General features: G+C 30.5%; 3 protein-coding genes across 4 annotated transcripts in view; 1 reads left to right on the forward strand and 2 right to left on the reverse strand.

Annotated features, from left to right (window-relative positions):
- Window positions 1-4: 4 nt before the first annotated feature.
- scu (scully) lies at window positions 5-1,570 on the reverse strand. Its single transcript, XM_035091157.1, has 3 exons — window positions 1,426-1,570; window positions 821-991; window positions 5-742 (listed from the first exon to the last, which is right to left on the reverse strand). Exons 1-3 carry the CDS (start codon window positions 1,432-1,434, stop codon window positions 149-151), a joined length of 774 nt encoding a protein of 257 aa, XP_034947048.1. The 5' UTR covers window positions 1,435-1,570; the 3' UTR covers window positions 5-148.
- Window positions 1,571-1,795: 225 nt separating this feature from the next.
- On the reverse strand, window positions 1,796-17,881 carry LOC118071767 (5'-3' exonuclease PLD3-like). Of its 2 annotated transcripts, XM_035091155.1 has the most exons (9): window positions 17,839-17,881; window positions 15,288-15,574; window positions 14,622-14,849; window positions 4,456-4,577; window positions 3,847-4,198; window positions 3,631-3,765; window positions 3,246-3,437; window positions 2,545-3,121; window positions 1,796-2,433 (listed from the first exon to the last, which is right to left on the reverse strand). In XM_035091155.1, the coding sequence occupies exons 2-9, from the start codon at window positions 15,399-15,401 to the stop codon at window positions 2,237-2,239; spliced, it is 1,917 nt and encodes a 638-aa protein (XP_034947046.1). In that variant the 5' UTR covers window positions 15,402-15,574; window positions 17,839-17,881; the 3' UTR covers window positions 1,796-2,236. The 2 variants fall into 2 exon arrangements, with proteins under 2 accessions (XP_034947046.1, XP_034947047.1); XM_035091156.1 differs by lacking the exons at window positions 14,622-14,849; window positions 15,288-15,574; window positions 17,839-17,881 and adding an exon at window positions 4,700-5,311.
- Window positions 17,882-26,003: 8,122 nt separating this feature from the next.
- The window catches only part of LOC118071579 (uncharacterized), a 117,606-nt gene continuing 116,509 nt past the window's right edge, over window positions 26,004-27,100 (forward strand). Inside the window, exon 1 of the mRNA XM_035090771.1 lies at window positions 26,004-26,653. The gene's annotated coding sequence lies outside the window, so the exon portion shown is untranslated. The remainder of the gene's footprint in view (window positions 26,654-27,100) is intronic.

The raw sequence follows: 27,100 nt of genomic DNA on the forward strand, positions 1-27,100 counted from the left end.
AAACTTTGGTGCACTGATAAAAATTTATTATATACAGTTTAACAAGGTATTCAAAACAATTTCATTGATTCGTAAAAAAATATTTTTAATTCAAGAATGATGGTTCAATTAAAAATGATCCAGTTGTTTTTGAAAATTCGTCATTTATTTAAGGCATCATACGAAGAGCCCCATCAAGACGAATAACCTCTCCATTTAAAAGAGGATTTTCAACAATAGCTTGAGCCAATTGAGCATATTCGTCAGGATGACCAAGTCTCTGTGGGAACGGTATAGAATTTGCTAGAAAATCACGGACTTTAGGAGGCAGACTTTGCAACAGAGGTGTATCGAATAATCCAGGTGCAATAGTGCAGACTCTTATGCCTTGAGATGCTAAATCACGAGCCAATGGCAAAGTCATTCCTACAATTCCTCCTTTACTTGCTGAGTAAGCTGCTTGACCCATTTGGCCATCAAAAGCTGCTACGCTAGCGGTATTTATCACAACTCCACGTTGTCCATCATTATTAGGTGTATTTTTCCCTATTAAGCCTACTGCTAATCGAATCACATTAAAAGTTCCACAAGTATTGACATCAATAATCTGTTTAAAAGTATCGTAAGAATGGGGCCTCTCTTTGTTAAAGTTGTAGACTTTGAAAGCCGCTGCTATACCCGCACAATTCACAAGTACATCGAGCTTACCGAATTCATTTTTGGTTAATTCTAAAGCTTTCGTTACGTCTTCTTCTGAAGTTACCTGTGCAAAAAAAAACAGGTAATTCAAATTTGACAATTCACAAACTCAGATTTAAAAATGTAAGTAGAAATTATTTACATCCATAGGAGTAAAAACAGCATTGGATCCCAATGATGTAGCAAGCTCCTTTCCTTTTTCAGATGCTAATTGAAGGTCAGTAATTACTACTTGTGCTCCTTGTTTGACAAACCTTTCAACTGTACCACGTCCTAATCCAGAAACGCCTCCAGTTACTAAAGCTGTAAATCCCTAAAATTTTTAAAATAAATAAAAGTTAATAATAATGTAATTTATTCTAAAGTGAATGAATGTAATTCTTTTTTTATCTGTATTATCATTGGTTATGATAATTCTTACAGTAACCTTTGGACCATCGAATCATTGAATGTACTGCAAATTATGCACGATTAAAAATGCAAAAAAACAAGATAAAAATGTTTTTATTTTAATTTACTATGATTTACCAATAAGAAAGAGAATAACAAATTTAACAATTACTATGTCGTTAATTACCGTTTGATTAATTTAAATAAGAAAAAAAAGTCTTAAAAATATTTTTTTTTTTTGCAAATGAAAGGAAATCTAAGTAAGAAGTACATATATTTACAAATAAATAAAGAAAAGTTGACAAAAATTGATTCAATTCGTTAATAAAATTGGTTAGATATTTTTAAATACTTTACCTTCAACATTTTTATGATTTAAATATAACTGTGTATCAAAAAGGATCAGAACTTAAGTTTATTGCACTCGGCTGAATGAACAAATGGTGCACCGGCAAGTTAAATCGAAGTATAATTTATAATAATAATTATAATAACACGAGTGCAGAAAATATACAGATGAATTCTACGAAGTGAAAAAACTGAGGTTTGTAGCAGTTCAGAAAAGGAACGCAAGATGGCGCAGCCGAAACTGCGTGGGTTATGCCAAGGTGTTTGACTTCTAGAAGTTACAGTTTTCAGGTGAAGCCGAATTTTGATTATAATACAAAGTGACATGGCTAAAGTTTAGAATACGGTTTTTTTATTTAAAAATAACAGCTATTGATGATTTTGTTCAAGATTTTTTTATTAACATTACACAACTTACAGCATTATTGCCATGAATTTAAAGACTCCTTGAATAACAACATACTTGGTATTATAAATAGAAGACATTTAACAACTGGCTGATGAATTGATTTCTGCTAAAAAAGCTTTTCAACTTTTCAATGTTTTTATTGTTGAAATGAAACTTGAAATTCGTTGTTTTCAAGCGTAAAAAAATTTTTATCTAGCAGTGAAAGGTTTGTTCTTCCATGTTTAAAAAAACATAATATAAATTTTGATTTTTCACGGTTATTATAATTATCCTTAGGTTTATATTTAAACTATAAATAATATGACGAGAACAATTTATTTATTATATACAAAACACAAAATATATATTTTTTTCTCTTCATTTTAGTATATATCTTTTGTATATAACTATTAATTATTTTAAATTTTTAATTCATACTTTTACACGATGATTGAAAAACGGCATGAAGTTAATTTTTGATTTTAACTGTGGCCCTGAATGATCAGTATCTGTTACATTTTGTAAAAATGCGTAGGGTGAATTCCAATCACGAAGAAAAATTTCTTCCAGTTGTTGTCGAAGGCTTCCATTGTTTTTATGACCAACATCTTCAATGACAACACCTATCCCTTAAAAAAGAAAAAATATCAAATATACCAGTTGTCAGATATGATGAGACAGAAAATTAATTCAATTTCTTGAATTATTTATTTTTGTCTTAAATTTTTTTATTGACTTACCAGCAGTATCAATAAAATAATCCCCAGACCAATTGCTGGTTCCAATGTAAGCAGCTATATCAGTAACCATGTACTTATTATGATTAACTCTTGAGTATGGTATTTTATCTAAATCTGGATTTGTAGGAACTATAAATCTTTTAACTTCAATCTTCACATTTTTATAACTATTTGTTAAATCCATTAAAGACCGTAAGAAATGATCTTCAGATGTTCTTGAGTGTTTCCACCAAGATATCAGTAGTCGTACGGTTATTCGACTGTCTATGGCTGCAGACCTTAAGGCATTATCGATCATAGGCCAAAACTTGACCTTTGGAGAATAGATCGTTAGAGGCACGAAATCCATAACGGATATGTAAATAAATTTTTCTGCTCTATCTATGCAATAAAGAATTGCATCTAAATCATTTGTTCGACCTTGAGGAGATAATGGCGGTGGTGAACTCGCGATAAAGAGTTGATATTGATTATTTTCTAATGTAAAATTTAAAGTATTATTTATATTTATTTTTGTTTTCAAAGTATCTGGCCATGAAGAAGGAATTCTCCCTTCTTCTCCGAGTTGCCAGTAAACCTAAAACATTATTTCAATTTATGCAAATTGTTTTTTATGCTTAGCTTATTCGATTCTAAGTTTTTATTAGTTATAATAATTGAATCGAATTAAAAAATCTGTCAATTCAATATTTGATACTTACATCAAATATCTTGGCAAAATCATTAACTAAACAGGAACAGTTCATTGCAACTAGTCCAAGTTCCTTGACTTGTGTTAATGATCTCCAATCCATATTAGCAGAACCAACATATACATGAGTTCTGTCAATAAGCCATAACTTGGTATGAAGTACACCACCACCAAGAAGAGCAGCAAAATTTAAACTCCGAACCTGTGGAATTTATTTGTTTTTAATTTGAATAAAAATTTTCATAATATTTTTATTGAATATCAAAATTATTTTTAGATGTGAAAACTTGAATAGAATAATTTATAATTCAATTGATTAGAGATTACTTTCAACTGTAAATCCTGCCTTTCTTCAGTATTTAAATAACTAAATGAGTAGATAATTGATGGATTACCTCCGCATGTGCTTTCTTCATTAAATATTCAGTATCAAAGTTTGGACTTAGTTGTGAAGGCGCATTTTGTGCTATTTTTATAGCAATATTTCTGTCCCTTCCGGCTTCCAAAAGAGCTTCGAATACATCTTCTCCCTATGTGAATGAATAAACATATAAAGAGGTCAATTATTAAATCATAGAGATATTAAATTAGTTAATAATCAAAAGCTTTACTTCTCGTGCACTATCATCCGGATATACATCTTGTCTCGTCATCGTCCAGTACAATGAAGCTATTTCAATAGTACTTTGAGCAGATTCTATAAGTTCTATCCATGTAGAATAAGTGCTTTTGTGGACAACTGAATTATTATAATATTTCAAGCCGATTGGTATTGATTCGACCAGTGAAATTTTGCAGCTGTCCATGCACATGAATTCAGATTCATTTCCAAAGAGACTAGAATTACCCAAGTGCTTGTGTTCCGCGTGGTCCAGTAATGGTAGCAGAACAACCAGAACGATTAGGATGAGGATTATGCTAATGGGGATACAGCTGGGTCGGCACCAGCCTTGTGCTCCCCACCTGAAATAATAATTTATCTTTTAGCTTCTTAGTTTTACTTGTGTCTCATCCAATCAATTTATTCATTAGTTAACCATCAATTAATTTATTACTCTGTTTTCTCTGTAAAATTCATGAAAGTTATCAGCAATTCTTGTATTAAATATTTTAATACTTTTTGTTGATTAATGAAAGAATATTTATCTGGTAAATGAATAATTAATTGCTGTTTCAAAGTTGATTTAAAATGATGATTAATTTTAGAGAACTTAGCTTACTTTGAGTGCCCAAGGTGGTCGTCAATATCGCCCCTCAGCATGAAACCAGATTGGTCCCACAACTCCAAGTCGTCATCGACTGGATGTGAGTTAATGTCCAATCTTGCATTTTCAGAAACCGTCTAAAACATTTATATTATCAATGATTTTATTAATTTATTTATATTAAATTTCATTATTAAATTTTGATTATAATGTAGAACTTTTCTTATATTTTTAGAAACATAAAGATATTCATTTGTACCTTAATTTTTTTGTTAGATTGTTTAGATTTATAATTATACTCAGAGAACGGAAAAGCTACCATTTTTATTTTTTATAATAAAATTTAATGATTAATATTCCATAGTTTCTCCTCATAATATATAAATTAGTTCAGTTCTTTGTTTGTTTATTGTTTACGAGTATCAAGAGAGCGGTATCAACAGCGAATTATTCAACTGTAATTTCAAATCTATTCCCTTATCTTTTTCTCTCTGTTTCCAAGTAAAGTTCGATAACATCAATGCTACAGGTGCTCCAATCGAATATGTATCGCTGCCAAGAATGCATTGTATCGATAAAATAAACACACAGTTCTCCCGTTACATTCAACAACTTTATGTTAGATTATATGCACTTAAATAATTATTACGAATATCAGTTTCGCATTACAAAGATAAAGGCAATTTGTAGTTACTTTCTTATGCATATCATTTATTATACAATTCATTGTATACGATAACCCATAATGTTATTCACTTAAATGCACTCTTGTGAATAATAAAAGATCACTTAAATTATTTTTAAACTACATGAAACTATTTAATATAGTTATTCATAAAATATTGATAAATAAAAGACTCTAAAGTTCTTTAATTTTAAAAGTTTTATTTACTTCATAGAACTGAGATTTTTTTATGAAAAACTACTTTTACATATGTCAGCAGAAATGTAGCTACCGACCGGAGAATGTAAAATATTTCTCCTAGAAGCTCAGCTGATAGTCAACAGATGTCTGTTCTATTCAGAAATGAAATGATATTTCAACATAAATTTCAAAACTGCGGATAAAAATAATTTTTTTATCATTTTTAAAAGTAACTTTTGATTAAAAAATATTCCAACAAATAATTTACATAAATTAAATAAAAAAATAAATATTTGTAAACGTCTTTATAATTGAAGAAAAGGAGTCTTAACTGAATAACTTGATCAAATCATTTTAATTTATTTTAAAAATTTATTATTAACAGTAATAATGAGTAAATAAAAAAAAAGACAAAATCGTCAGAGTTGAAACGACAAGCAGTGAAATGTAGTTTTAGCCTTTGTCATGTATCTATAGGCTATAGTAATGGTGGTGGAATAGCTTCGATATCTCCTAATTCTATTTCTAATCTTATTACCCAAGCTTTCACGTCGTCCTTTGGGCAGGTGTAGGAGAAAAGGGAGTAGACTCAAACGTAGCAGTTACAAGCTCTCATGATGATTAACGTTTCATCGATCAAAGTGGCGTCCGGTGAAATTAGTACATTGGCTCTTTTCCCTTCTCCTAGGAATGTCTGGTGTTCTCCATCAACTCAAAGTTCACTGCTCGGGAGCGGCATCCCGGTTGGGGGATCCATCGGTTGAGTCAATATTGACCATGGGCAAGCCTTGGAAATGTCTGTGAGGAGACGCTTATCGACGCTCAAGCGCGTGAAAGCATCAAATTCACACTAGTGCTGATCCTCGACGTCCCGGGTGACACACGTACGCGACATTTTCAACGCCAAGACGAAGAATTTAGCGCGGACTACGTCTAAAAGTTTGTCTTGGCGTCAGGGAGCAAGAAGGAAGTGTCTAGATGACGTTTCCGTGCCGTCAGAATGATGACAAGCGGTTTATTAGAGTTAGAGAAGAGAACTTATTCTCAAGAGAACACGAGGTTTCGCGTGGTACTGCTTTCCTGAGGTGCTTTGCGACTGAACGCTTGACTTGACCCTCCAACGTTGACCTGGGGAGGGAGACTTCCGTGAGTACTACGCGAAACTCCGCAGCGGTTGCCGCAGAGGTTATGAAAAAAACTTTTTTTGCAACATCTATATGAGCGCTTCATCGTCTCGCTGATGCCTGAATAGGGAGAAGTCTGATTAATCACTCCCCAGCTTCATTGCATGGTAAATGAGCCAACACGAGAACTACAAATATTGTAAACTCGCTACAGAAGCTACACTCTTCTGTGGAAACTAGGTCGACTGTTAAAACCTCGTGATTAAGCTCATTAACTTGTACTATTCACGGTTCACGTCACGCATTCTCATTCGCTCAATATTCTTCGATTATTCGTTTTAATTGACCCTGAAACCACTCGTCTCAATAATCGATCGGGCTTTTTTGTCATCGTGACTTTTATCAATTTATTCAATTTTTTTTTTTTTTTAGTTTGACGTTGTTTTTTACCTTTGGTTTTTTTATTTAAATTATTTATTTAGTTTTTATTAAATAATTCATGCTATTAAATTGAAATTATTCAATGGTAACGAGGTTGAATTTCAGAAGAAAAATTAACACGACTGTATCAGACTAACTCGAAACACACACTGAGTCCTCAGTACTGTTGAGAAAGGCGTGCATACTCTGAATCGTGATAATAACACTAGCATGAGCACACGATATCTTCGCATGTCACTCCCTGGTACGACTTTTGAACACGGGAGGAAAATTATCCTGCGAAATCTGTTTACTCCTAATCATGATTATACATTTTATTCACCAGTAATAGTTATTAAAAAAACATATTTAAAAGTAGATGCATTGTGTTTAATTAAATAAGAAAAAATAATTAAGCAAAAATTATACTTTAATTTCAATGTTCAGTTGAAAAAAAAATTCAATTCATTTTTATTTAATATTTTTGCTGACATCAAAACATATTTATTCATAATAAACAATTTAACGATCTGATTTCAAATAAAGTAATAGCTGTAAATAAAAATACTTCTTTATTAACACTTTCAAAATCAATAATCTCAAAGAATTTTATATTCAAAAAATGAGCTAATTTGCACTTAAATAAACATTTCCATACTTAAGTACCATGCAAGAAATATAAGTCGAGTTTCATCACGTGATCAATTGAATTATTTATTTTGTTTTCATAAATTATTAGTATAAAATTTTCATAAGCTAAATCTATTAAAAGACTTATTAAATTAATTAATCATTATCTTTATCAGCTATCCGAAGATTATTGAGACTTGATCAATTCAAAGTATATTTTTAGTTAAAATAAATATCACCTTTCTATTGGATGTATTTTTCAAGATCATTAAGTGTTTAAAAACAAAAACAAAATAACGCAACATTTTTTCTTTCATTTTTAGATGCTCCAGATGCTGATGGTCGATCAATTGCAGCTGCTGCAACACGTTTTCTTCTGGTTTCTTGTACGCGAGCTGACCTTTTCTCTTAGATAATGGGCCGGCAGAATAGGAGAGAGTGCAGAAAACGATAGGTAATAGAAGTCAGTTACAAATGTCCGTGGTTAGAGACTTTGTTCAATATGGCACCTCATCAGAAAAGATAGAAAGAGAAAATGGCTCTTTTTCTAATGGATTCTCTTCTCATAAGATTGCTTTGGGAATCGACTACAGCAAGCATTGGTAGTAAAAGCTTTACGAAAACATTGGTTTAACATTTGTTCTAATGAACGCTTGACAACGATCAACAGCAAACAACGATCAACATACTCTGTTGTCTGTAATTTTCGAAGCTTTGATTGTCCCACGAGACAGATGAAAGTGACTCATTGTTCTTTGTCATGCATTCAAGAGACTCTATGCAGGTATATAATGACAATGTAGCGGATTACGTTGTCATAGTGACCAATATCATGCGGTAATAAAAGTGTTTGAGGCCATAGAAAAAAGAAAAAAGCACTAATAACATTTTTATCATACAAGTTTAGTTAATTTAACAGATTAATTTCTTTTCGGTATAAAATCTGGTTTTTAATTCAATTTTCATGTACTTTTGGAGCTTTATCTAGCGAGAAAAATGATTTTTAATAAGAAAAAAATTTCAAGTTGGGAATTTTAAGCTCAGACATTATCCAAACGACTTTAAAGTTTTTTTATCAAGTGAACTAATCATAGTAAAAACTTTCCTGGGTGTTCTCTAAAAAGGATTAGGAGGATAATCTTCCGGATGCCTTCAATTTTAGTTATCAATATAAATTAAAAAATAAATTTATCTCTTTTTTTTATTCTACTTTGCTGTTTAATTTTAAAATTCACTTGATAAATGTATTGTTAATTCAACATGATTATAGTTTAGTTTGTTAAGTGCAAATAAAAATACAGCTCATAGGTATAATTATTTAAATAGAGGTTTAAATGGAACTTATTATTAGACAAGTTGTTTGTCTAATTCAGATATATTACAATTCGAATCTAAACAGAATAATCCAGTATTGAAAGACTCATAGCAGCTGACTAGACCGTGAGAGTGAATTTAAGAGGGTTTTCTTGTGGCGTCTATTGAGAAAGGGAGCGATAAAAAATGATAAAAAAAATACGGCGTAAGTGAAATGTGGTTTAATGAGACCTCAGAGTCCAATTGTTTACAGATTCCTTGCTAAATGAGAAATGAGAAGGGAGAGGTTGGTTGAGTAAACACGTGTAAGCAATTAATTTAACAACTCCCATGAGAATTTGGTGGTTTTCCATTGGTTGGAACAGCGACCGTGATTTTCCTACTCATTGCTCTGTTGCTGTGTTCGCGAACACGCTCGATAAAAGGGAACAGACTGCCAAAAGGGTCGGAGAAAGTAGGTTTAGTAGAAGAAAGGTATTTGGTAGGTAATTCCTAGGGTCAGTCCAAGATTTTCAGGAGTTACAGTTACTTCCATTAGGACAAATTCACTGGTTTATCCATTGGTATCAGAAATAAACGAAAAGTTTGATTTTTATTCAATCCCCACGTGTTTAAGCTTCTTATGCTTGACTGGATCAAGTTCACCAGATGAAAGAATGTTATTAAATATCTTCCAAATATTTTTTCCATACTTTCTCTCTGTTTTTCAATTATTTTCTCATTTTCTAAATGTGCTTTTGACAGCTGAATTTATTTCTATTAATTCATTAATAGACTAATGGAGGATGGATAATTTTTATTACTTACTCGAATAGTTTATAGCTTAATACATCATACATTTAATGACTTATACTTTTTATCATAATTTTTTCTCTTTTTATCTAGCTTATTACATAATTGTAAATATAGCTGGATTTAGCATCTAAATAAAAATGAAAAATGTATGATACCTACAAAGCAACGAACTCGTACACTTATTCAATATAAATACAGTAGTCTAGAAACAATAGTTTATTCTTAATGACTTTGAAATATTCCTCTATTTCAATTATTTCCCTCCAAAATTTTGTTCACGATCAAATCGATTTTCATTTCTACTCTGTCTGGTTGAAAAAATAATCAACCTTGAATGTTGATCATATTGTAAAGTATTATTAGACTTTGATGTATGCAGTTTAATGTTTCTTTTAAAGTATAATATTTGATTTATATATTTTAATCGAATAAACAATTTCAGACGGATTAATGAAAAAATAACTTGAAAGTATCGACATAAAATTAACAAAATTGTCGTACATTCGTGTTTTTGACAGTTAGATGAAAGTCTAAATTGACTGTTTTAAATAAATTGATATAAAAATGGATGATATTACCTAGTCTCTCAGTGGTATTATTGATCGTGGTACACCGTCGAAGGTTGTGCCAACGTCGAGGGCGATATTCGTCCCAGAAGTTCGTGTACGCTAATGCTTCCTGGAGAATATATTAATCTAACGATCAATATGCCATCGAGGTCGAAAGTTGATGAGCCAGTAGGACTTGTAGGGGATGGAGAAAGAAACTTTTCAACTTTCCATTTGGAGTTTGTTCTAGCTTCAGCCATTTGTTACCCTCATTTTCGTGTCAGATAGTCTTCATAAAAATTTCCAGGACTTTGTGGTACTCGATAGGCTTGGACGACGAGGGTAGTAACATAAGAAAGTCTTTGCTAAATTGAAAGCCGAATCCACTATGTAAAATTTAAAATAAGAATCTTCTCTCTTTGTCAATTGGTGGGTTTGGGGTGATACTTGAAATCTCGCTGATGAGGGTGAAAAAAGGGGAACACGATTGCATACTCTGAAGTAGCAGGAAAATTAAAATGAACGTGGCCATAATCACTTGTAATAAGTACTTAGGGGCTGCTTCGTGTTGTGGTATACTTAGAAATTTTGGCTCGAATAAAAAAAAGATGTTGGAGTAAAAAAAATTCATTTTTGTGGTAAATTGCTTTTATTAATAACAGCCATCATTGATTTCATTATACTCAATTAAATTTATTTTATCTTTGAAGATTATAACTTTGGATTAACTTGAAATTTTTCGTAAATTATTTTTTAATTGAAGTTACAGTTATTTTTTTTGGAATTATTTTAAATTGGATGATGTATTAATGAACGAATGTTGGCAATAGCTCTGGATATGATCGATTGAGTAGTGATGTTTTTAGATGAAAATATTTTCCACTGAGTGCAGAAGGAGTTGAGAAATGGTAAGGGGAAGGAAGAGAGTCGAAGAAGTTGTGTAATTTCCGAAATTTAATCTCAAACTCCCTCGACGAAAGAGACTCTTGGAGATTCTTAGTATCCTTCTGGTAATCTCCTGGCGTGTGAATAACATCTCTTGGTTTTTTTTCGGTTATGTCTCTCGGGCACGCGAGAGACGAGATTAAAGGGGTTGTCCCTGAGGGTTGTCTGAGGAGAAGGACAGCAAATGTCTTAGTGAAATTGTAATAATTTCCTGTCATGTCTAGGAGTTAGTAAATTATGACTTTTTCCTTAGACTACTCATTTATTAATGTTTACACGTGAAATGATGCGATAAGCAAGTTAACAATGGAATTTTCCTTTGTTCATGTCTGTTAATGGGCGATCAACACGCCCGATTAATTTCTCATTCAGTGTATATTACGCGAAAACAGGTCTTGCTGGTGTTCACACGCTCGGACGCCATTGGCTGATGCGTTTGAACGTAAAGACAATATAATAACATTCAGCCGAATGGACAGTGGGTAGAGAAGAGTGAACGGAAGTGAAGTGACAGCGCAAGAGAACCTTTTGTTTTGACTATGACACGATGTAATGGGAATAATTACTCGTATACATTCATTCGATATTCTGTTTAGCTGGCTCAAGAGCTTTAATAAATGATTATTCAACCGTTAAATTATCTGGCACTGATGGGTCCACGCTAAATGACCACTCAATCCCTCAAATGTATTTTCATTCCATTTATTTCAATCAAACAATTCACTAGAATTGATAATATTATTATTTTTTTTTAATCCTTTTATCCAAAAGGATGTTCCGTTAACGCAGCAATTAACAACTAAATTTACGACTGAATAATTGTTTACTCTTTGTATTCTCTATAACTCGCTCTCTCTGCTCTGTGTACCTTCACGAAATAATTATTTTTGAAATACCACTAAAAATAATTCATCTGTTAATTAATATGTATGTACACTTTCATTGATAGAAGGTTAACTTTATTATCTTAAAATTGTATTTCAGAATAATTAACTCGGTAAAGCTCCTTTTTTTCTACAGATGATTAATTTTTTACGAATAAAAAAAAATTAAATTTGCATATGAAAAAGAGACGGAAATTAACTGATATTTATCTATAGATGTGCAATTTTTTTCCTTCTTCTCTAATGGATGTATATTTTCGCACGAATCCAAAGTAACATTGAATATCCCTGAATCACGCAACAAGGAGACACTCCTTTCATTTTGTGTTTGGATACATCACGAGTATTTTTCATATAAATTTTTTGATGTGATATACATTACATCTTTATTGAAACTTGTATCAGAAATAAATCTCAATTCTATTGGGGACTCGAAAAAATTGATTCGCCATGAGATGAAGAATGCTTTGTGTTCTGTCATACAAAAGCTGAAGAAAAGTGAATTTCAAATGTTAGAATAAAATAAAAATACATGGTCTGAGACACTAAATGGGACGCGAAGAAGTTGAAAATCTTGGCAGAGTCCCTTCCAATGGTTGCTTTAGTCTATTACTCTCATCACGAAACGCTAAGCAATTTTGGACAATGCTGCTTGGTAATATCCTCAAGCAAAGTCTGATCTAATTTAGGTTACCTCAAAAAACATTACCATTTTCTTTCTCTCTCATATCATATGAACAGACAATCTTGCTTTATGTGATGTCTTAAAATATACGGAAACAGGATAAAGTGCACTGTTGATGTATGCAAAGGAGTATTTTCATTTGAAAGCATGAAATTCAAATGTTATTTTTTTTAATTAAAAAATAATAATCCATCAACTTAACATTCACTGTCATTTGTCACAACATTTTATTATATTATATAAATTTTTCAACTCCACCACTATTTTCTCTCGAGTCAAAATTTTTCTCTAATTTTGCTGCTGAATCCTCTGAACATCAGGAGCATCAGCAAGAACTAATTATTTTCTCCTATAGGAAAAGCATTAGCATGGCATTAAGAACAACTGAATACTCTCAAAAATAATTCATCACCACAATTTTCATGGATAGTAACTAGACGATTGTATTAAATAAATCGACACGAAACATTTAACGTTTAACTTACCTAAAAATTTTGAATTTTTAGTGTCAAATTCACCAGATCGAATTGATATTCCTGACATATTTTCATAATATCCACACCATTTTTAATCAAAATAATTCATCTCATTGTGAAAGGTATTTATTTCTAACAGACAAGAAATGAAATCGTAGAAACAATAAATGTTTTGACAGTCAATTTTGATAATTTTTTTCGAAATAATAAAGAATTAAGAATAAGTGTGATGGACGTAAAAATCGATGTAAATATTTCTGACATCTTGTAGAAAATTCTTGATGAAAATCGTTATTAATGCTCGAATACTGTTTCATGCAAGTTAAATGTAAAAGACCTATACTATGATGTTAAATCTGAAAGGAACGATTTAATATTCTTGATAACAATAAAATATGGTTATAAGATGTCTAGGATGATAAAAAATCGATTAATTGATTGATCAGTTTGATAGTGAACATACGTAATAATCTTGTAAACAATAATTTTAATAAAAACTCTATTTATAACCATGTGAAATAATAAAGAATTATACATTTGAATTAAATATTATTAAAAATTAAAATTTTGCAAGTGAATTCAGTTGCAAAAATAAAGTTCGTCAGCAAGGTCAGCAGCCAATTAAATTATTTCAGGAGATTCAATGTCAATTGATACAGTGGCAAATTAAATTTTTTCAGAAGATTTAGCAGTAAAATAACAGAAAAATTCTGACTCGAGCTTTTTCAAAGTTTCGTACTACTTTTTTGTTAGATGACTTATAAGAATGAAAATTATTTCTTAAATAATAAAAATAATATAATGGTTGGAAAGAGCAAGTTGTCTTCCTGTCAGAATTTCAGGAAATACTCTTTTCTATGAATAATTGCTCTGAGTAGTCGTTTGGAGATGCAATAAAATTGTTTTAAAATTAATAAATAAACAAATAATCTTATTAATTATTTGTAGGTAATATTTTTCATGTCAAAATAATGAAAAAAAAAACAAAAAATAAGAGATGTAAAAGTAAACAGATAAAAAATGATCAGCGTCAAGAAAGACTAATTTTATCGAGGAAATAAATATTCCATTTGGAGGTTTCAATAAAATAATTTCCCGTTAAAGAATGTTCATTCCTTCTAAAAATTATTTTCCTACTCAATGTAAGCACGGAATTTTCTCCATCTCTCTCAATCGTATTCTTATTTTCTTTTGCTCGTTTTTTATTTTTTCGTTTCCGTACTTTATAGCTCACTAGCTCAGGCACATCTCGTGTTCTGTCGCGATAAAATTCTCACGATACGACGTCGATTCCAATAGCACGTGATTTAATAGACGCTTCCAACCCTGACCTTACCGATGCTATTCGAATTGGCTCTTAAGACTATTCAAATTCTGACCTAAATCGTACTGCAGGGACTATAGAATAATTTCATTCGTTGCACACCGCAGCTGTTTCAAAGTGCGGTTTTTTTTTTATCATCTTATGTGTTTTTGCAGAAATAAAGTCACTCACCGAAAGTTTGTGCTTGAACCGAGGTGTCCTGCTTTTACGATGAGGTAGCAGAACTACAACATCTTGATCCTTTGCACGAGCGTTTGTCGAGTGGTTGGTAAATGATTTGGAACTGGAAGCACCAGAGGATGATGGAACTGCTGTGTTGTCAGAGGACGGATATTTCGAATATGCGACATTTGTTACAGTGTTACTGCCTCCATACGAGACGTTGTGAGTATTGTTGACCTACAATTTTTTTTTTATCAATTTCAATAATCATTTAACATTGTTTTATTTATTTTTTATTATTCTATCTTGTTTCAAATCGCCCTCTTTCTCTCGAAGATTATCTTAATTTTTATCAATTAAAATGAAATATACTTCATTAACTTTTAATTTATGGTTCTTATAAAAATGAAATCATAGTAATCGAAACGAAGTCATTGTGACGACTATAAAATTTTTATGAGCTTCCAACTTTATTACACTATTTAAAAAATAATAAGCCATTTTATTTTTAAATTTATGTTTTATTTTTTTGTGGATGTGATGGTAAACAAAAAAAAAAAAAGTGGCTATAATTAACATTTTTTTTTGGAGGAGAATTAAAAGTGCTGTTTGGTTGTATAAAGCAATCACTAATGATACAAAGCTCTTCTTTTAATTAAAGCAAGACTTTTATACCTGCACAAGTATGTGACAAGCCTGGGATGCTATTTGAAAAAGGCCATCCTGTAAATTGCGTCCCGAATGTTCTGCGCTTTCTCTTCCACTCTTTCCCCAACTGAAGAAAGACATTTCGACGGAGCGAGACTTTCTGCGCGTCCGTCGCTCGTGACTTCTACTTGCTAGCGATCTTCACATTTTGAAGAATAGAAGAAAGTAACGCCCTTCTCATCTAACTCTTGTCTCTGCTTCTTTTTCCATTATTTCCAAATCCCACTTAAACTGTTGAAAGTCCATTTTTATTGCTGAAACGATATTTATTACAATTGATTGCTTATTTGCAATTAAACTATCTCAATATTTAATATGATTTTTAAGTTAAAAAAATATTCAATAATTTTCATCTTTAAATAATAATATTTTTTTTCAAATAACTCTGGTATATTTTTTAAATAAATTCGAATAATATATTAAGTTATTAAAGATTAATAAAAATTTTTTTATCTAATAATAATCTTTTGATAATTGATCTTAAAAAAATAAAGCTCGAGGAAATGTTTTTTTTATTCAAGTTATTATATTAGAGTAATTATATATATATATATATATATATTTCTGTTTATATAGCAGAGAATAAAAATACTCGATTATAATTACTATCTTTGCTTTCATGTTTCATCCAATTTATGGATGTTAATGACAATAAAAAATTCCCATATTAAGCGTCCATGTATTTATTCAACATCGGAAATGTTGATGGCCCTGAGACACGCACATTAAGTGTCTACATGTTTCATTCATTGAGGGAATAATGTTCAATACATGAATTTTTCAAATAATCACTAATATTGAATCTCATTTCAACTCACGTGTTTGTCACATTGTGCGTGATCATGTTATGGCCCGATGTAAAAAGATCATTTATAACGATGATCGAAAGCTTTTTTATCTTCCCTACTCTATGTACTAGTCATATATGGACTATAATTAAATATTTGTCATATGGATGTTGACTAAAACTTTAGATTAGAACTTTGAATCGATCGATATAACTTCTATGAATATTTTAGCTCTGGGACCTTTCAGAAACCTATTGGATGGTTGTGCAATAAAATAAAGCTGAAGCTAGATTGGTCTGGTCGCTTTAAACGATTTTACAAAGTAAATAATTGAAGTTGGTAAAGAAATTGTGTTCAATAAGTAAAGATATTGATTCTGGAATAGTTTAAAACAAGTTATAATGTAATTGTAATGATTCAAAGTACTCTTAAAATGTCAAATGATTCATTTAAAAATGATAAAGTTATACATTGTTATCAGCACATGCTGATTATTAAAAAGAAGTTGATGGAATATGAGATGAATTTTTAATGTGCCAATTATATGGTATCTAATGTTGATTGTCTGTCAACAATGACATCAAAGAACAATAAAGCTCAACTGTAAACGAAGATAAACGAAAACAGTTATTCTTAGTGGATTCTATATCGTTGAAAATTGATTAGAAATTAATTTGATTGTAGTTTGTTTATTCATGAGTAATGCATATTTTGCAAGTTCGGAGGATCGTTAGTAAAACAACAAACTGGTTGGTAGTGGTCGTTTATCGCAGAATTCGACAGTGTAAACATTTAAACAATTACTGGGGTCACAACAATGAGCAATAACGTCCACTACTGACGTTGTGTCACAATTAGTCGTTGGACTATCGAAACTTTCGAGTGATATATACAGCTTTGTAGATTCTACATTGTCCATTGTAAAGTATACTTGATAGTTTTGTCATGGAAATGCTTTATACATTTGTTGTTATCTCTAGTAATTAATTGTCCATCAATACATAAATGTATATGTATATTTTTTTATTTTTATTTACTTTTTCTCTGCTACTGACATTCTACTGAAGTGCTCTACTCGAAAATATGATTTTAAAAACATAGATACACTTTTAATTATTTCGCCAATACTTGAAGTTCTCTCTATCGTCAATTTTCTCTGACCCATTTTTTCCTCGTTTATTCATTTTTCAAAAATTAACTCGAGTTGGGAATACTTATTAATCTAGTTCGTTGAATTTTATAATTGATTTGCAAGATAGAAATGAAATCCATTGAAATAATTGCCTGTTACATTACATTTCATGTAAATTTTAATATAAGTGTAATTAAAATTCATCCTCGCAGATAATTAGATAAGACATTATTTTGAAATCGTCTTGTTTCATTGTGAGGAGAGAAATTATTATTTTTTTTTGTAATGACTTTAACCTATAATTTTGTAATTTTTAGAAATTATCAATCTATTAACTAATTAATAATAATTATATTAGTTACTTAGCCAGTGTTTTAATCAACTCTTTAATTAGAGTACTCAATTCGTGGTACTTTTTAATTTTGAAATTCTATAAATTAATAAATAGGTTTATTTAACAAAAACTACCAACTTTCAATCAACAAATGTCTTTATTCACAAACATTCTTATTTTTAAAAAAAATAATATCTCTTTCCTCACTCTAATATATAAAAAGATGTTTCTACGCGTACTATTTTATTTAATTTACTTCAATACCTTTGAGATTCACATTTTCAGAACCACTCACAGGAAACTTTACGAAAAACGGAAGAGCGAACGAAATAAAATAAAGACAAAAAAAAGAAAATAATAATAAGTAAAGAAGGAAATAAAAAGTAAAGTACAGTAAAACAAATATCACAAGATAGAGTCAACAAGTAAAACTTTAAAATCCACAACTGTCGCCAAGTTTGTCTTTTGTTCTAACAGCTGATTATCGATCACAAGCTTTAATCCGGCAGGTTGAACAACTGTAAGAGTCCGAAGGAACCGCGAACGTGCGTTGTGGGGGGATGAGGGTGAAAAGTAGCCTGTACGAACGTGTATACAAGAGTTAAGCGAATGTAACGGACGTTCTTAAAGTCGTAGGTTCGAACCTGCCAAGTGTCTAGGTGGTTTGCTCTTAGGTTAGCCAGGCTAGGAGCTTTCGTTTGATGGTTGGAAGGGCAACAGAAATGAGAGGGGCGTACGAGGGTTAAAGTGAAGGCTTCAGGGGGTTGTACTCCTCCATATCATCAGACCTGCGCTCAAAAGCTTTGCGTGACCTCGATACACCTACCTGTAAACACGAGAGAATAGTGGAACACACAGGTAAATGTATTTCATCGTTTCTACAATCGGACTGACGTCCTTGTTTCTCGTCTTGGCACAATGTCTACTTGTATATACATTCATGAATGCTATTATTCAAGCTCAAATGTGTGCGAAAGCACATTCTGTGATGAATACCAGAACCATATAAGACGCGGTTGTAGATTTCAACGAGCAAATAGACGAATTATACGCGCGTTTGCGTAACTAGGGGACACTCAAAAGCAAATAAGGTTGCTCTAACGTTTTGGAAGTGACTGATAAATATTTCAATCATACATTTCAATATTTCACTTGAGTTTTACGTCTCCATTTGACCTACATTTATCACTAAATTTTTTTTTATCCTTTTTGATTTATTTGTTTCTATTCTTCAATAAATTGTTACTATTTTTGTCTTTTACGGTTATTTAAAATAATTTTTTATAATTAAATGAATATCGAAAACCATTTGAGAAATCAAACATTTATAATCAATTTATAAATTGATTTAATTTATTTATAAACTTTTTTATTTAAAAATCATTTTTATTTCCATTCGTCTGATTATTGTCAGTATAATCATTATTATTCATAATTTTTCTAAAAATAGATTGAATTGTCAATAAGAATTATTAATTGATATAATAAGTGAGGTAGATGATACTTTCAATAAAATGTCACGTGGGAAAATAACTAGTCATTCAGCTGAGAACTAAAAAAAAGTTTATGTAACATTTACGTTGAAAGTATTTATCTTTATTTAAAAAAAGAATAAAAAATAATATCATGAATAAATAAGGAAAATGTGTTTTTTTTTTATTTGCTTCTAAATGATGATAAATATTAAATGAAAATAAAATTTATATAATACTTAATAACTAATATTTTTAATCATAAATTTTTAAAGCACATCACTCTTTTCATACATAATGCAATATTTAATAAGTAGAGTCTAGACAATTGAGTTTGACCTCTTACATTTACTCCTTTTTAAATTTCATAAGACTTTTCATGAACTTCAAACAGACGTCAGTCTTGGAAGTGATTTTGTAGAAAAAAATAAGATAAAATAAATAGAGAAGAAGAAGACGAAGAAAAATTAATTCTATAGTATAAGTATATATACATTTATATATTTTTTCATTTATATATGTATACTTGAAATACATCTATATATCTAAATGTCTGTGACAATAACGATATTTCAGCGTTAATATCTCGCGAAGCCTTTGAACGTAATGTCGATGAGTGAAACGAAAAAAGTTACTAGTAGAGTGTGAGGTGACAAAGGATGAGTCGGTGCAAATATTGCTGATTGTTTGGCTGGACTATCTCTTTCCTTCTTGCTCAAGAAGCCCCAGGCATTACGTAGGAAAATTCTGCACGCTTTCATAGCATCCTGGTACACGATCCCTCCTCTTTTTCACTGCCTTTTCTATACAGATACGATATATATCCTAAGCTTTTCGTTCTGACGCAAAGATTGCTTTCATGTTTCTCTCCCTCCTCGCCTTTTTGTCGGTAAGTCAAATAAAAGCCAAGCGCTTTAATGAAAGTTACGCCCGTGGCAAAAGTGACGATTACCTTTCCACGTGTATTTAGAGAACCCGGGCAATTTTTTTATCTTCCTCAGACCCGGGTCTGATCATTGTATATCGTACATAAAGGAAACTGCATTTTGTCGTAATAAGTTACCAGAAAAAAATTATACTATTATTTAACCAGACTATTTTTTTACTGCTTTGACCTCGTTAATGTTAAGATCGCGTGACTGGTATTCCAGGTCTCAAATGTATGAAAAATTATGCTTTAACTGCTGAAGAATAATCAAACTACTTTTCTTATCTTTTATTTATTAATATATCGAGAATATTAATTTTTATTATTTCTTTTTTTAAAACTAGATGATGTTTATTTACTCTTTATTAACTTTATTTACACATCGACAAGTGTTTTGTATCTCTTTCCAAATAAAACAAGAAAAATTATTTAGCATCTATTTTTAGTACGTCATTCTTATTTTTTATTATCAAGTATTCATATCATTCGACATACTTTAAATCGTATTTTTACATTAAAAACTTGAACGATGTAACTAGAATTTGTATCATCATAGCATTATTTTTTGTCTTACACAATGTACTCTTCAATGTATTTTCCCCTACAACAGAATACGTTCATTCCGTTTTAATTTAAAAACCATTAAACTTCGTTTGATAAATAAAAAATCGTTTGTTTCCTTTCAAAATCGTTTGCATTTGATTTTAATTGAAACAACTTTTTTAAACATTTTGTATTTTTTTCGTCAAACTTCTCTCTTTTCCTTATTGCTCTTTGTTTTGATAAACATATAATAATTGTTTTTTTTTCGTCTTTGTCACGTAGTTGTAATTAAATTTCTCCAAATATTACACGGTTTATCCTTTTAATTAATCACAATACGTTTTATCTTTTTGTTATTCCAATGTTTTTCATTGACCTTTGTGTACAAACTAATCAACTGATGTGTATTTTCGATAAGAGTGCAAAATTAATTGTTAAAAAAATATCCCATCAAATTTTTATTCAATTTGTTTTACAATTCATAAATGATCTTTGAGAAACATGGATGGATGTTAGTTGGCTTGTTTCATCAAATTTGATATCCATCTGTTATGAAGAAAGAGAGGATTATTAAGCATCAGCCAACAAGTTAATTGATGTGGAAAATCAGTTGGACGTCTGGTGAATATGCAAATGGAGATAAAATTAATCGAGGGAGTTTAAAAATACTTAGAATAAGTCTTGAAGTTTCTTCAAAATTGGCTGGGATCGACGTATCGATTGTCCGTTACATTGTAACAGCAGGAGTCTTGACTTCCGACGAGGGAGCAACTATTACCCTCTTTCCCTCTTTACTATGCTCCCTTTACTCTGAACCAACGATGTATATCGAATAGTGACGTCACTTGAGGAAATGGGTCTCTTTTACTTGAACAAACCCATAAGAAAAAACTCGCATTTTTTTCCTGCAAATGTCACTCGCTAATTGCTACTAATTTATTATTTAATACTATATTCAACTATTAAAGTCGTAACGTAAACGAAATGAATTACTGAGGACATGAATCAAGAAAATGTTTTCATCTCGACTCTTTTACGACGCATTTCGACCCTCGAATAATTTTTTAATAATTAATAAACCCAATTACGATGCATTAAGTCAACTTTAAAAGGGACGACGCTACGTCAATAATTGTATGAAATCATGAATAATTAATGTTAATATTTATTCCTAATTTTTAGTCGTGTGTTGACTGTCTAAAATCAGAATTTATTATCGCTATTTTCGCCTACGGGTTTTTTCTTCATTGCCAAGTCTGAAATAAATTTGTTTAATAAAGATTTATTTTATTTTCAGATCCTTTAATAAATTACCATCTTTGCTAACGTGAAAATAACCCAGTTATTCTAAACGTACGTTGATACAATTGGATGTTCATTATTTTATAGTTGAAGACAAACATCTGATCAGCTTGATTTCCTATGATATACCTTAATATTACTACCATAGAGCTAATCATCACATAAATCATTATTAAATCATCTTTTTTTTTTCAAAAATAAAGTAGGCCATGTTTAGGACTTTAAATTAAGGCTGAATTTAAATTTCTACTCAGGCAATTATTATCGTATTATTAAATTCTCTTGTAATTATATGTTTAAAAATTCTAACTATAATTAATAATCGATTAATAAATTTTTCAACATTATTTGAATTTATTTATCGGTGTATACATCATTACTAGGCACTTAATAAAAATGCTGTCATTATGACAAAAAGTAAAAAGGGTTCTATTAATATGTGCAATACAATATTTACAATTTTTTTTTATCACGATGTTTATACGAATAACAAAATTTATGAGGGCGTGAGGTGGATCTTCTCAAAGTGTTTCTACTTTTTATGCACCCACGCATCTCACACAATCGTTAAATTATTTATGTGCTCGTCCTCTGTGTCTTTCTCGTTTAGATCTATACACGCTGTGATACACAGTCAGGGAACATTTTTTACTATTAAAAGGTTGGAATATTCATAATCCAACGATACGTTTCCTCTTTTCTCTTTTTACTTTTGCAATATATATATATATATTCTATACTTTGCGTTCGCTTCGCTTATCCCGATTACACGGCCGACCGGGCCTTCAAGGCTTTATTCAGATTTTGAATGCAGCTAGAGAACGCTCACGCGTATCTACGGATTTTTCATGCACTATGCGAGTAGGACGATGGAGTTCAGCAAAATATTTTTCTCTTTTATTTACAAAAATTCAATTTTTCCGGTATAAAGATTATTTTATTATTTTGAATTCAGTAGCGATTTTTCTACTCTAAAAATATTTCTAGTATGTACAGAAATGTTTTATCTCCATTGCATACTGATAATCACTAATATCAGTATCATTAGGTTGATAATAAGCTAGTAGATTTAGGGGGATGATAATTATTTGTGAGGATAATCTACAGAAAATGAATATAAGTTATATGAAAGCAATTACAAAATGTCCATTTGAAAGAGATTGAATCAAGCTCACTGCTTCATTCATCCATCAGTGTAAGACTACATTCTATTATATATGAGGGCTTATGTATAGTCTAGAGGAACTCTCGAAGGGGACAAGCGAGAGTCTCTGTAACTTGGAAACCATCTGCTACACCCAAGAAACCTCTTGATAGATACACTGTATTACACTCAACCATGCTTTGACAGTTTCCGTATCGACGAATGACAAGTGCTCCGATTCATCTTCCACCTGTCTTGAAGTTTATCATAAATTTATTTCTTTCTTTTATTAATTAAATTTCCTCTTCACAAAAGCCTTCAGCCTTCATAAATCTGTCAGTTATTCTAATACTTGTACAAGCTATATTATCTTACATAGCATGTTGCAAAGCTTAATTACTATTTTATTTGATAAAAATCAATTCATAATTCTGTTGAGAATTGTTTGAAAATTTTCATAATCAGTAAAATTTAATTATGATGGTTTTTTTTTTCAACAAAAAGATTTTCATTAAGACGATACAGGATAAAAATGATGATGATGATAATAATAATAATGAGTCTATGGTAGAGTAAATCGACTTTAGAGAAATAAAACTGTAGTAATAACATTGAACAGTAGCCAGAGCAAAGACGAGAACGAAATGTTAGGATGAGAAGCAAGAGATGAGCTAGGAAAATGGCCTGTGGCATGGCTTTGTGCTACCGACGGCTTTCGAACCCTCTCGTCGTTCTCTACACATTCTACACCACTCTCTTAACTCTCTTTTACTCTAATGTACTCTCTCTCGAGGTTCATCTCAAACGAAGCATGCTTCCGGTCTCTCTGCAATTAACGAATTATTGATAGTACTCGACTCCGTTATGCAATTTTCGTTCTTGCTTGGGGAATTAAAAAAAAAATTATTTCTACGATCTAGTGTTTTTTTTTTTACTTGTTCTTGTCTTCTTTTGATGTCAATTAAAATATTCATTTGTATTTTACATTGCAAAAAATGAGCTTGGGAATAAGAAATTTCTGTTCGTTTCATCATCAGAATAACTCAACACTTTTCATTCTTGCCTCGCGCGTAATTTTTATTATTCCTACTGGACAGACCTTGGAGCTCTTCTTTTAACATTGCAGGGATGCTGTTTTTCAGTCGGGATTACGTATTCAAACGGTTCCTACGTGCTGCTACTTCGTCACATAAACATCCAGGTGGTGTGTAAACCCTAAAAAAAAACAAAAAATGAAATAAAACATGAAATGACTGAAGATCATATAAATAAAACCATAAAAATCATGTAAATGTATGTCTATAGCTGAGTAAAATCCAAAAAAAAAAGAAGTTATCTCATTGTAGCAATTATATGCAGATGTTACGACTATTAAGCGTGACGTGTAAGATACAGAGAGCTGATAAAAAAAATTTTTCAACTAGATAAATGATGTTTTGTTGGCGAATAAATTGTTTCAAGACGAATTTAAAAATTAAATATTATCCTTCATATTCGACTGAAATAAGCTACATATTAAAAAATTATAATTGCTCTAATGCTTTTTGCAAAAATGAAAATTTGTTTCGAGAGTTAATTAAATATTTTTTTTTGTTAAAATGTAATTTAATAAAAGTTAAATAATTATAAAAGAAGCAATAATAATAATAAAATTTCAATTACAGTGTGATGAGTGAGAAAATATTTGCTTAAGGACATTGAAGGGTGCGGCACGTTCTAAGTCATTATAACGTGACTACTTAAGTGATTTTGGTGTAATTAATTACTTCGTCCTTATTCATTGTCGGTTATACTAAAATTTTCTTTTATACACATATCTGTATATACCAATACATTTATTCTAATTTACATCTACCTTGATATGCATAAATACATGAGTAGTTCTCTTTCCGATAATTAAAATAAAACGAACATGAAAGAGAAGATATAAAAATGTGGGAGAGGCGGAAAAAGCCGGATAATCGTAATATCTATCGACACACATGCATCCCTGCTTGCTCTTCCTGTCCTCGTTCTCTACTTTGACGTACCTTGTCGTGCAAAATTTTTTTACACTCTCGTATGTATATCTAGGGTAAATGAAAATAAAATATATCGATCGTTGAACAGGTTAACGAAGCATGTGAATAACGGGCACACTTACCGACAAATTCACACGAGTCTTCATCATCATCATCATCACTATCATGATTTTACCTGGTGGATTAGTAATATTCTCATGTATTTCATTCTGTTCCATAGATTCTAGTAGTCGCCAGGGACAAATATAAGACCGTTACGTCGATCGGTGCTTCACTGAGCGAGAGGAGATGCTCGAGAAAATCCGAATAATCCTTGTCATTCGGATCCATTAGCCATTTCGTGGATCTCTATTTACGATGCCGTGCTATTGAGAACGGTAAATTGAACCCTTACACTATTTCGTTGCTAACCTGCCAGTGGATACATTTTCCAAGTCTTTGGCAATAGAATTTATAGTGATTTAATGCATTTTAAATCCACTCGTTAGATTTCATCTATTATTATCACTTTTATTATTAGACTCTGAGGATTCTAAATGTTTAAAAAAATACATTCTATCGTTATTAACGTTTTCTTTAAAATACCATCAAATGTCTACTGATTTTTAATGTCGGAGTTTTCCTAATGAAAAATAATAAAGTAATTTATTATTTATAAATAAATATAATATTATTGTTTTTTTTTCTCTTAATCATTGAACTCATTATTTATATGAGTATGTATATTAAACATTAATTTTAATATTTAGTATTACTATTCATATATTTAGATTATTCATTAATCAAATGGAAACTCATCATATCAATCCAAAATATTACTGTTTATTGAATCATAAAAAAATATTGTATTATCAATATGTATGCGTATGTTTAATTAAATGTTGCATTACTTAATTAATTGCTATCAATTCATGAATAACAATAGTATTAGTTTGATTTGTGTACAAATTCAAATTGATCGATAATCACAGAAGCGTCCGCGAGATGGCGTAGTTTACAACATGGCGTGGGGTGTGGAACGCTAATGTTTACAATTCAGACGCTAGTATTGTTAATATCATTTTATTATGTATAAAACGATTGTTATTGTGTAATTATATATCAAATCATATATTTAATTTATATAGAAACAATTCACATAAAAATTATCATGAGATATATTGTATTACATACGATTTTATACGAACTAAATCAATCAACTTTTTGCCGGTAGACGTAAATGAAAACTTGTAAACCATTTCAGTATGATTTTATACAAAAAGTTATTATTAATTATTTATATTACGGTTATTAGGAATTTATATTATAGAGAAGTGTAGCATAAAATGAGGTTCATAATTGTGATGAAACTTTTCTTATTTAAGAGCGCAAGTTCATGTCTAAACATATCGAAAAATCGATTAATCGGTCAATGTTGTCGCTTGCTATGTTTACATTCCCCAGCTAATGAAAATGCTAACATTTCGCATGTTTTACGTACGAAATAAAAACAAAAGTGAAAGTATGCGGTTGTGTATAAACGACACAAGAGTACAATAAAAGTCAAACAATAAGACCACTTCAGAAGCAGTCAATGTTAATTTCAATGTCATCAATTTTGTCTAAAAATTAATGGACACGAAGATGTATATTTTATGTGCTCGAATTTTCTAGTACTTTTCATCTTTTAGTAAGTAATATTTAATCATAATTTTTAAATTTACATAACTAATTTATTGAAAATAGAAAAAGTATATATTGTAAGTATGTCCTAACTTTTAGTTTTGATCCATCAATTCGAATGGTATTTAAATAAAATATTTTTACAGGTTCAATGTTAAATCGTTAAAATAGTAAGGACAAAAACTTATTGACAAGTTTAAATTTATAATTGTTTATTTGCCGTTCATTTTTATCAGACAAAAATTAATTCGTTCATATTCAGATTGATAAAAAGAATTACTGGAATAAACGGCTTTCAGTAATCCTGTTGAACATAAAAAAAAATGATAGACATGATTTCTTGAAAAGAATGCACAATTTAAAAAGTCAGAGGAAAAAAGGGTCGAAATGTCAGATTCAGTTTTAGCAAGATTTCCAAATGGAATTGTTGGCGTTCCATGTCCAGCCAATGCTC

This window comes from Chelonus insularis, unplaced genomic scaffold, assembly GCF_013357705.1.
Source record: "Chelonus insularis isolate UGA/USDA-ARS -01 unplaced genomic scaffold, ASM1335770v1 contig_88_pilon, whole genome shotgun sequence".
NCBI lineage: Eukaryota > Metazoa > Arthropoda > Insecta > Hymenoptera > Braconidae > Chelonus > Chelonus insularis.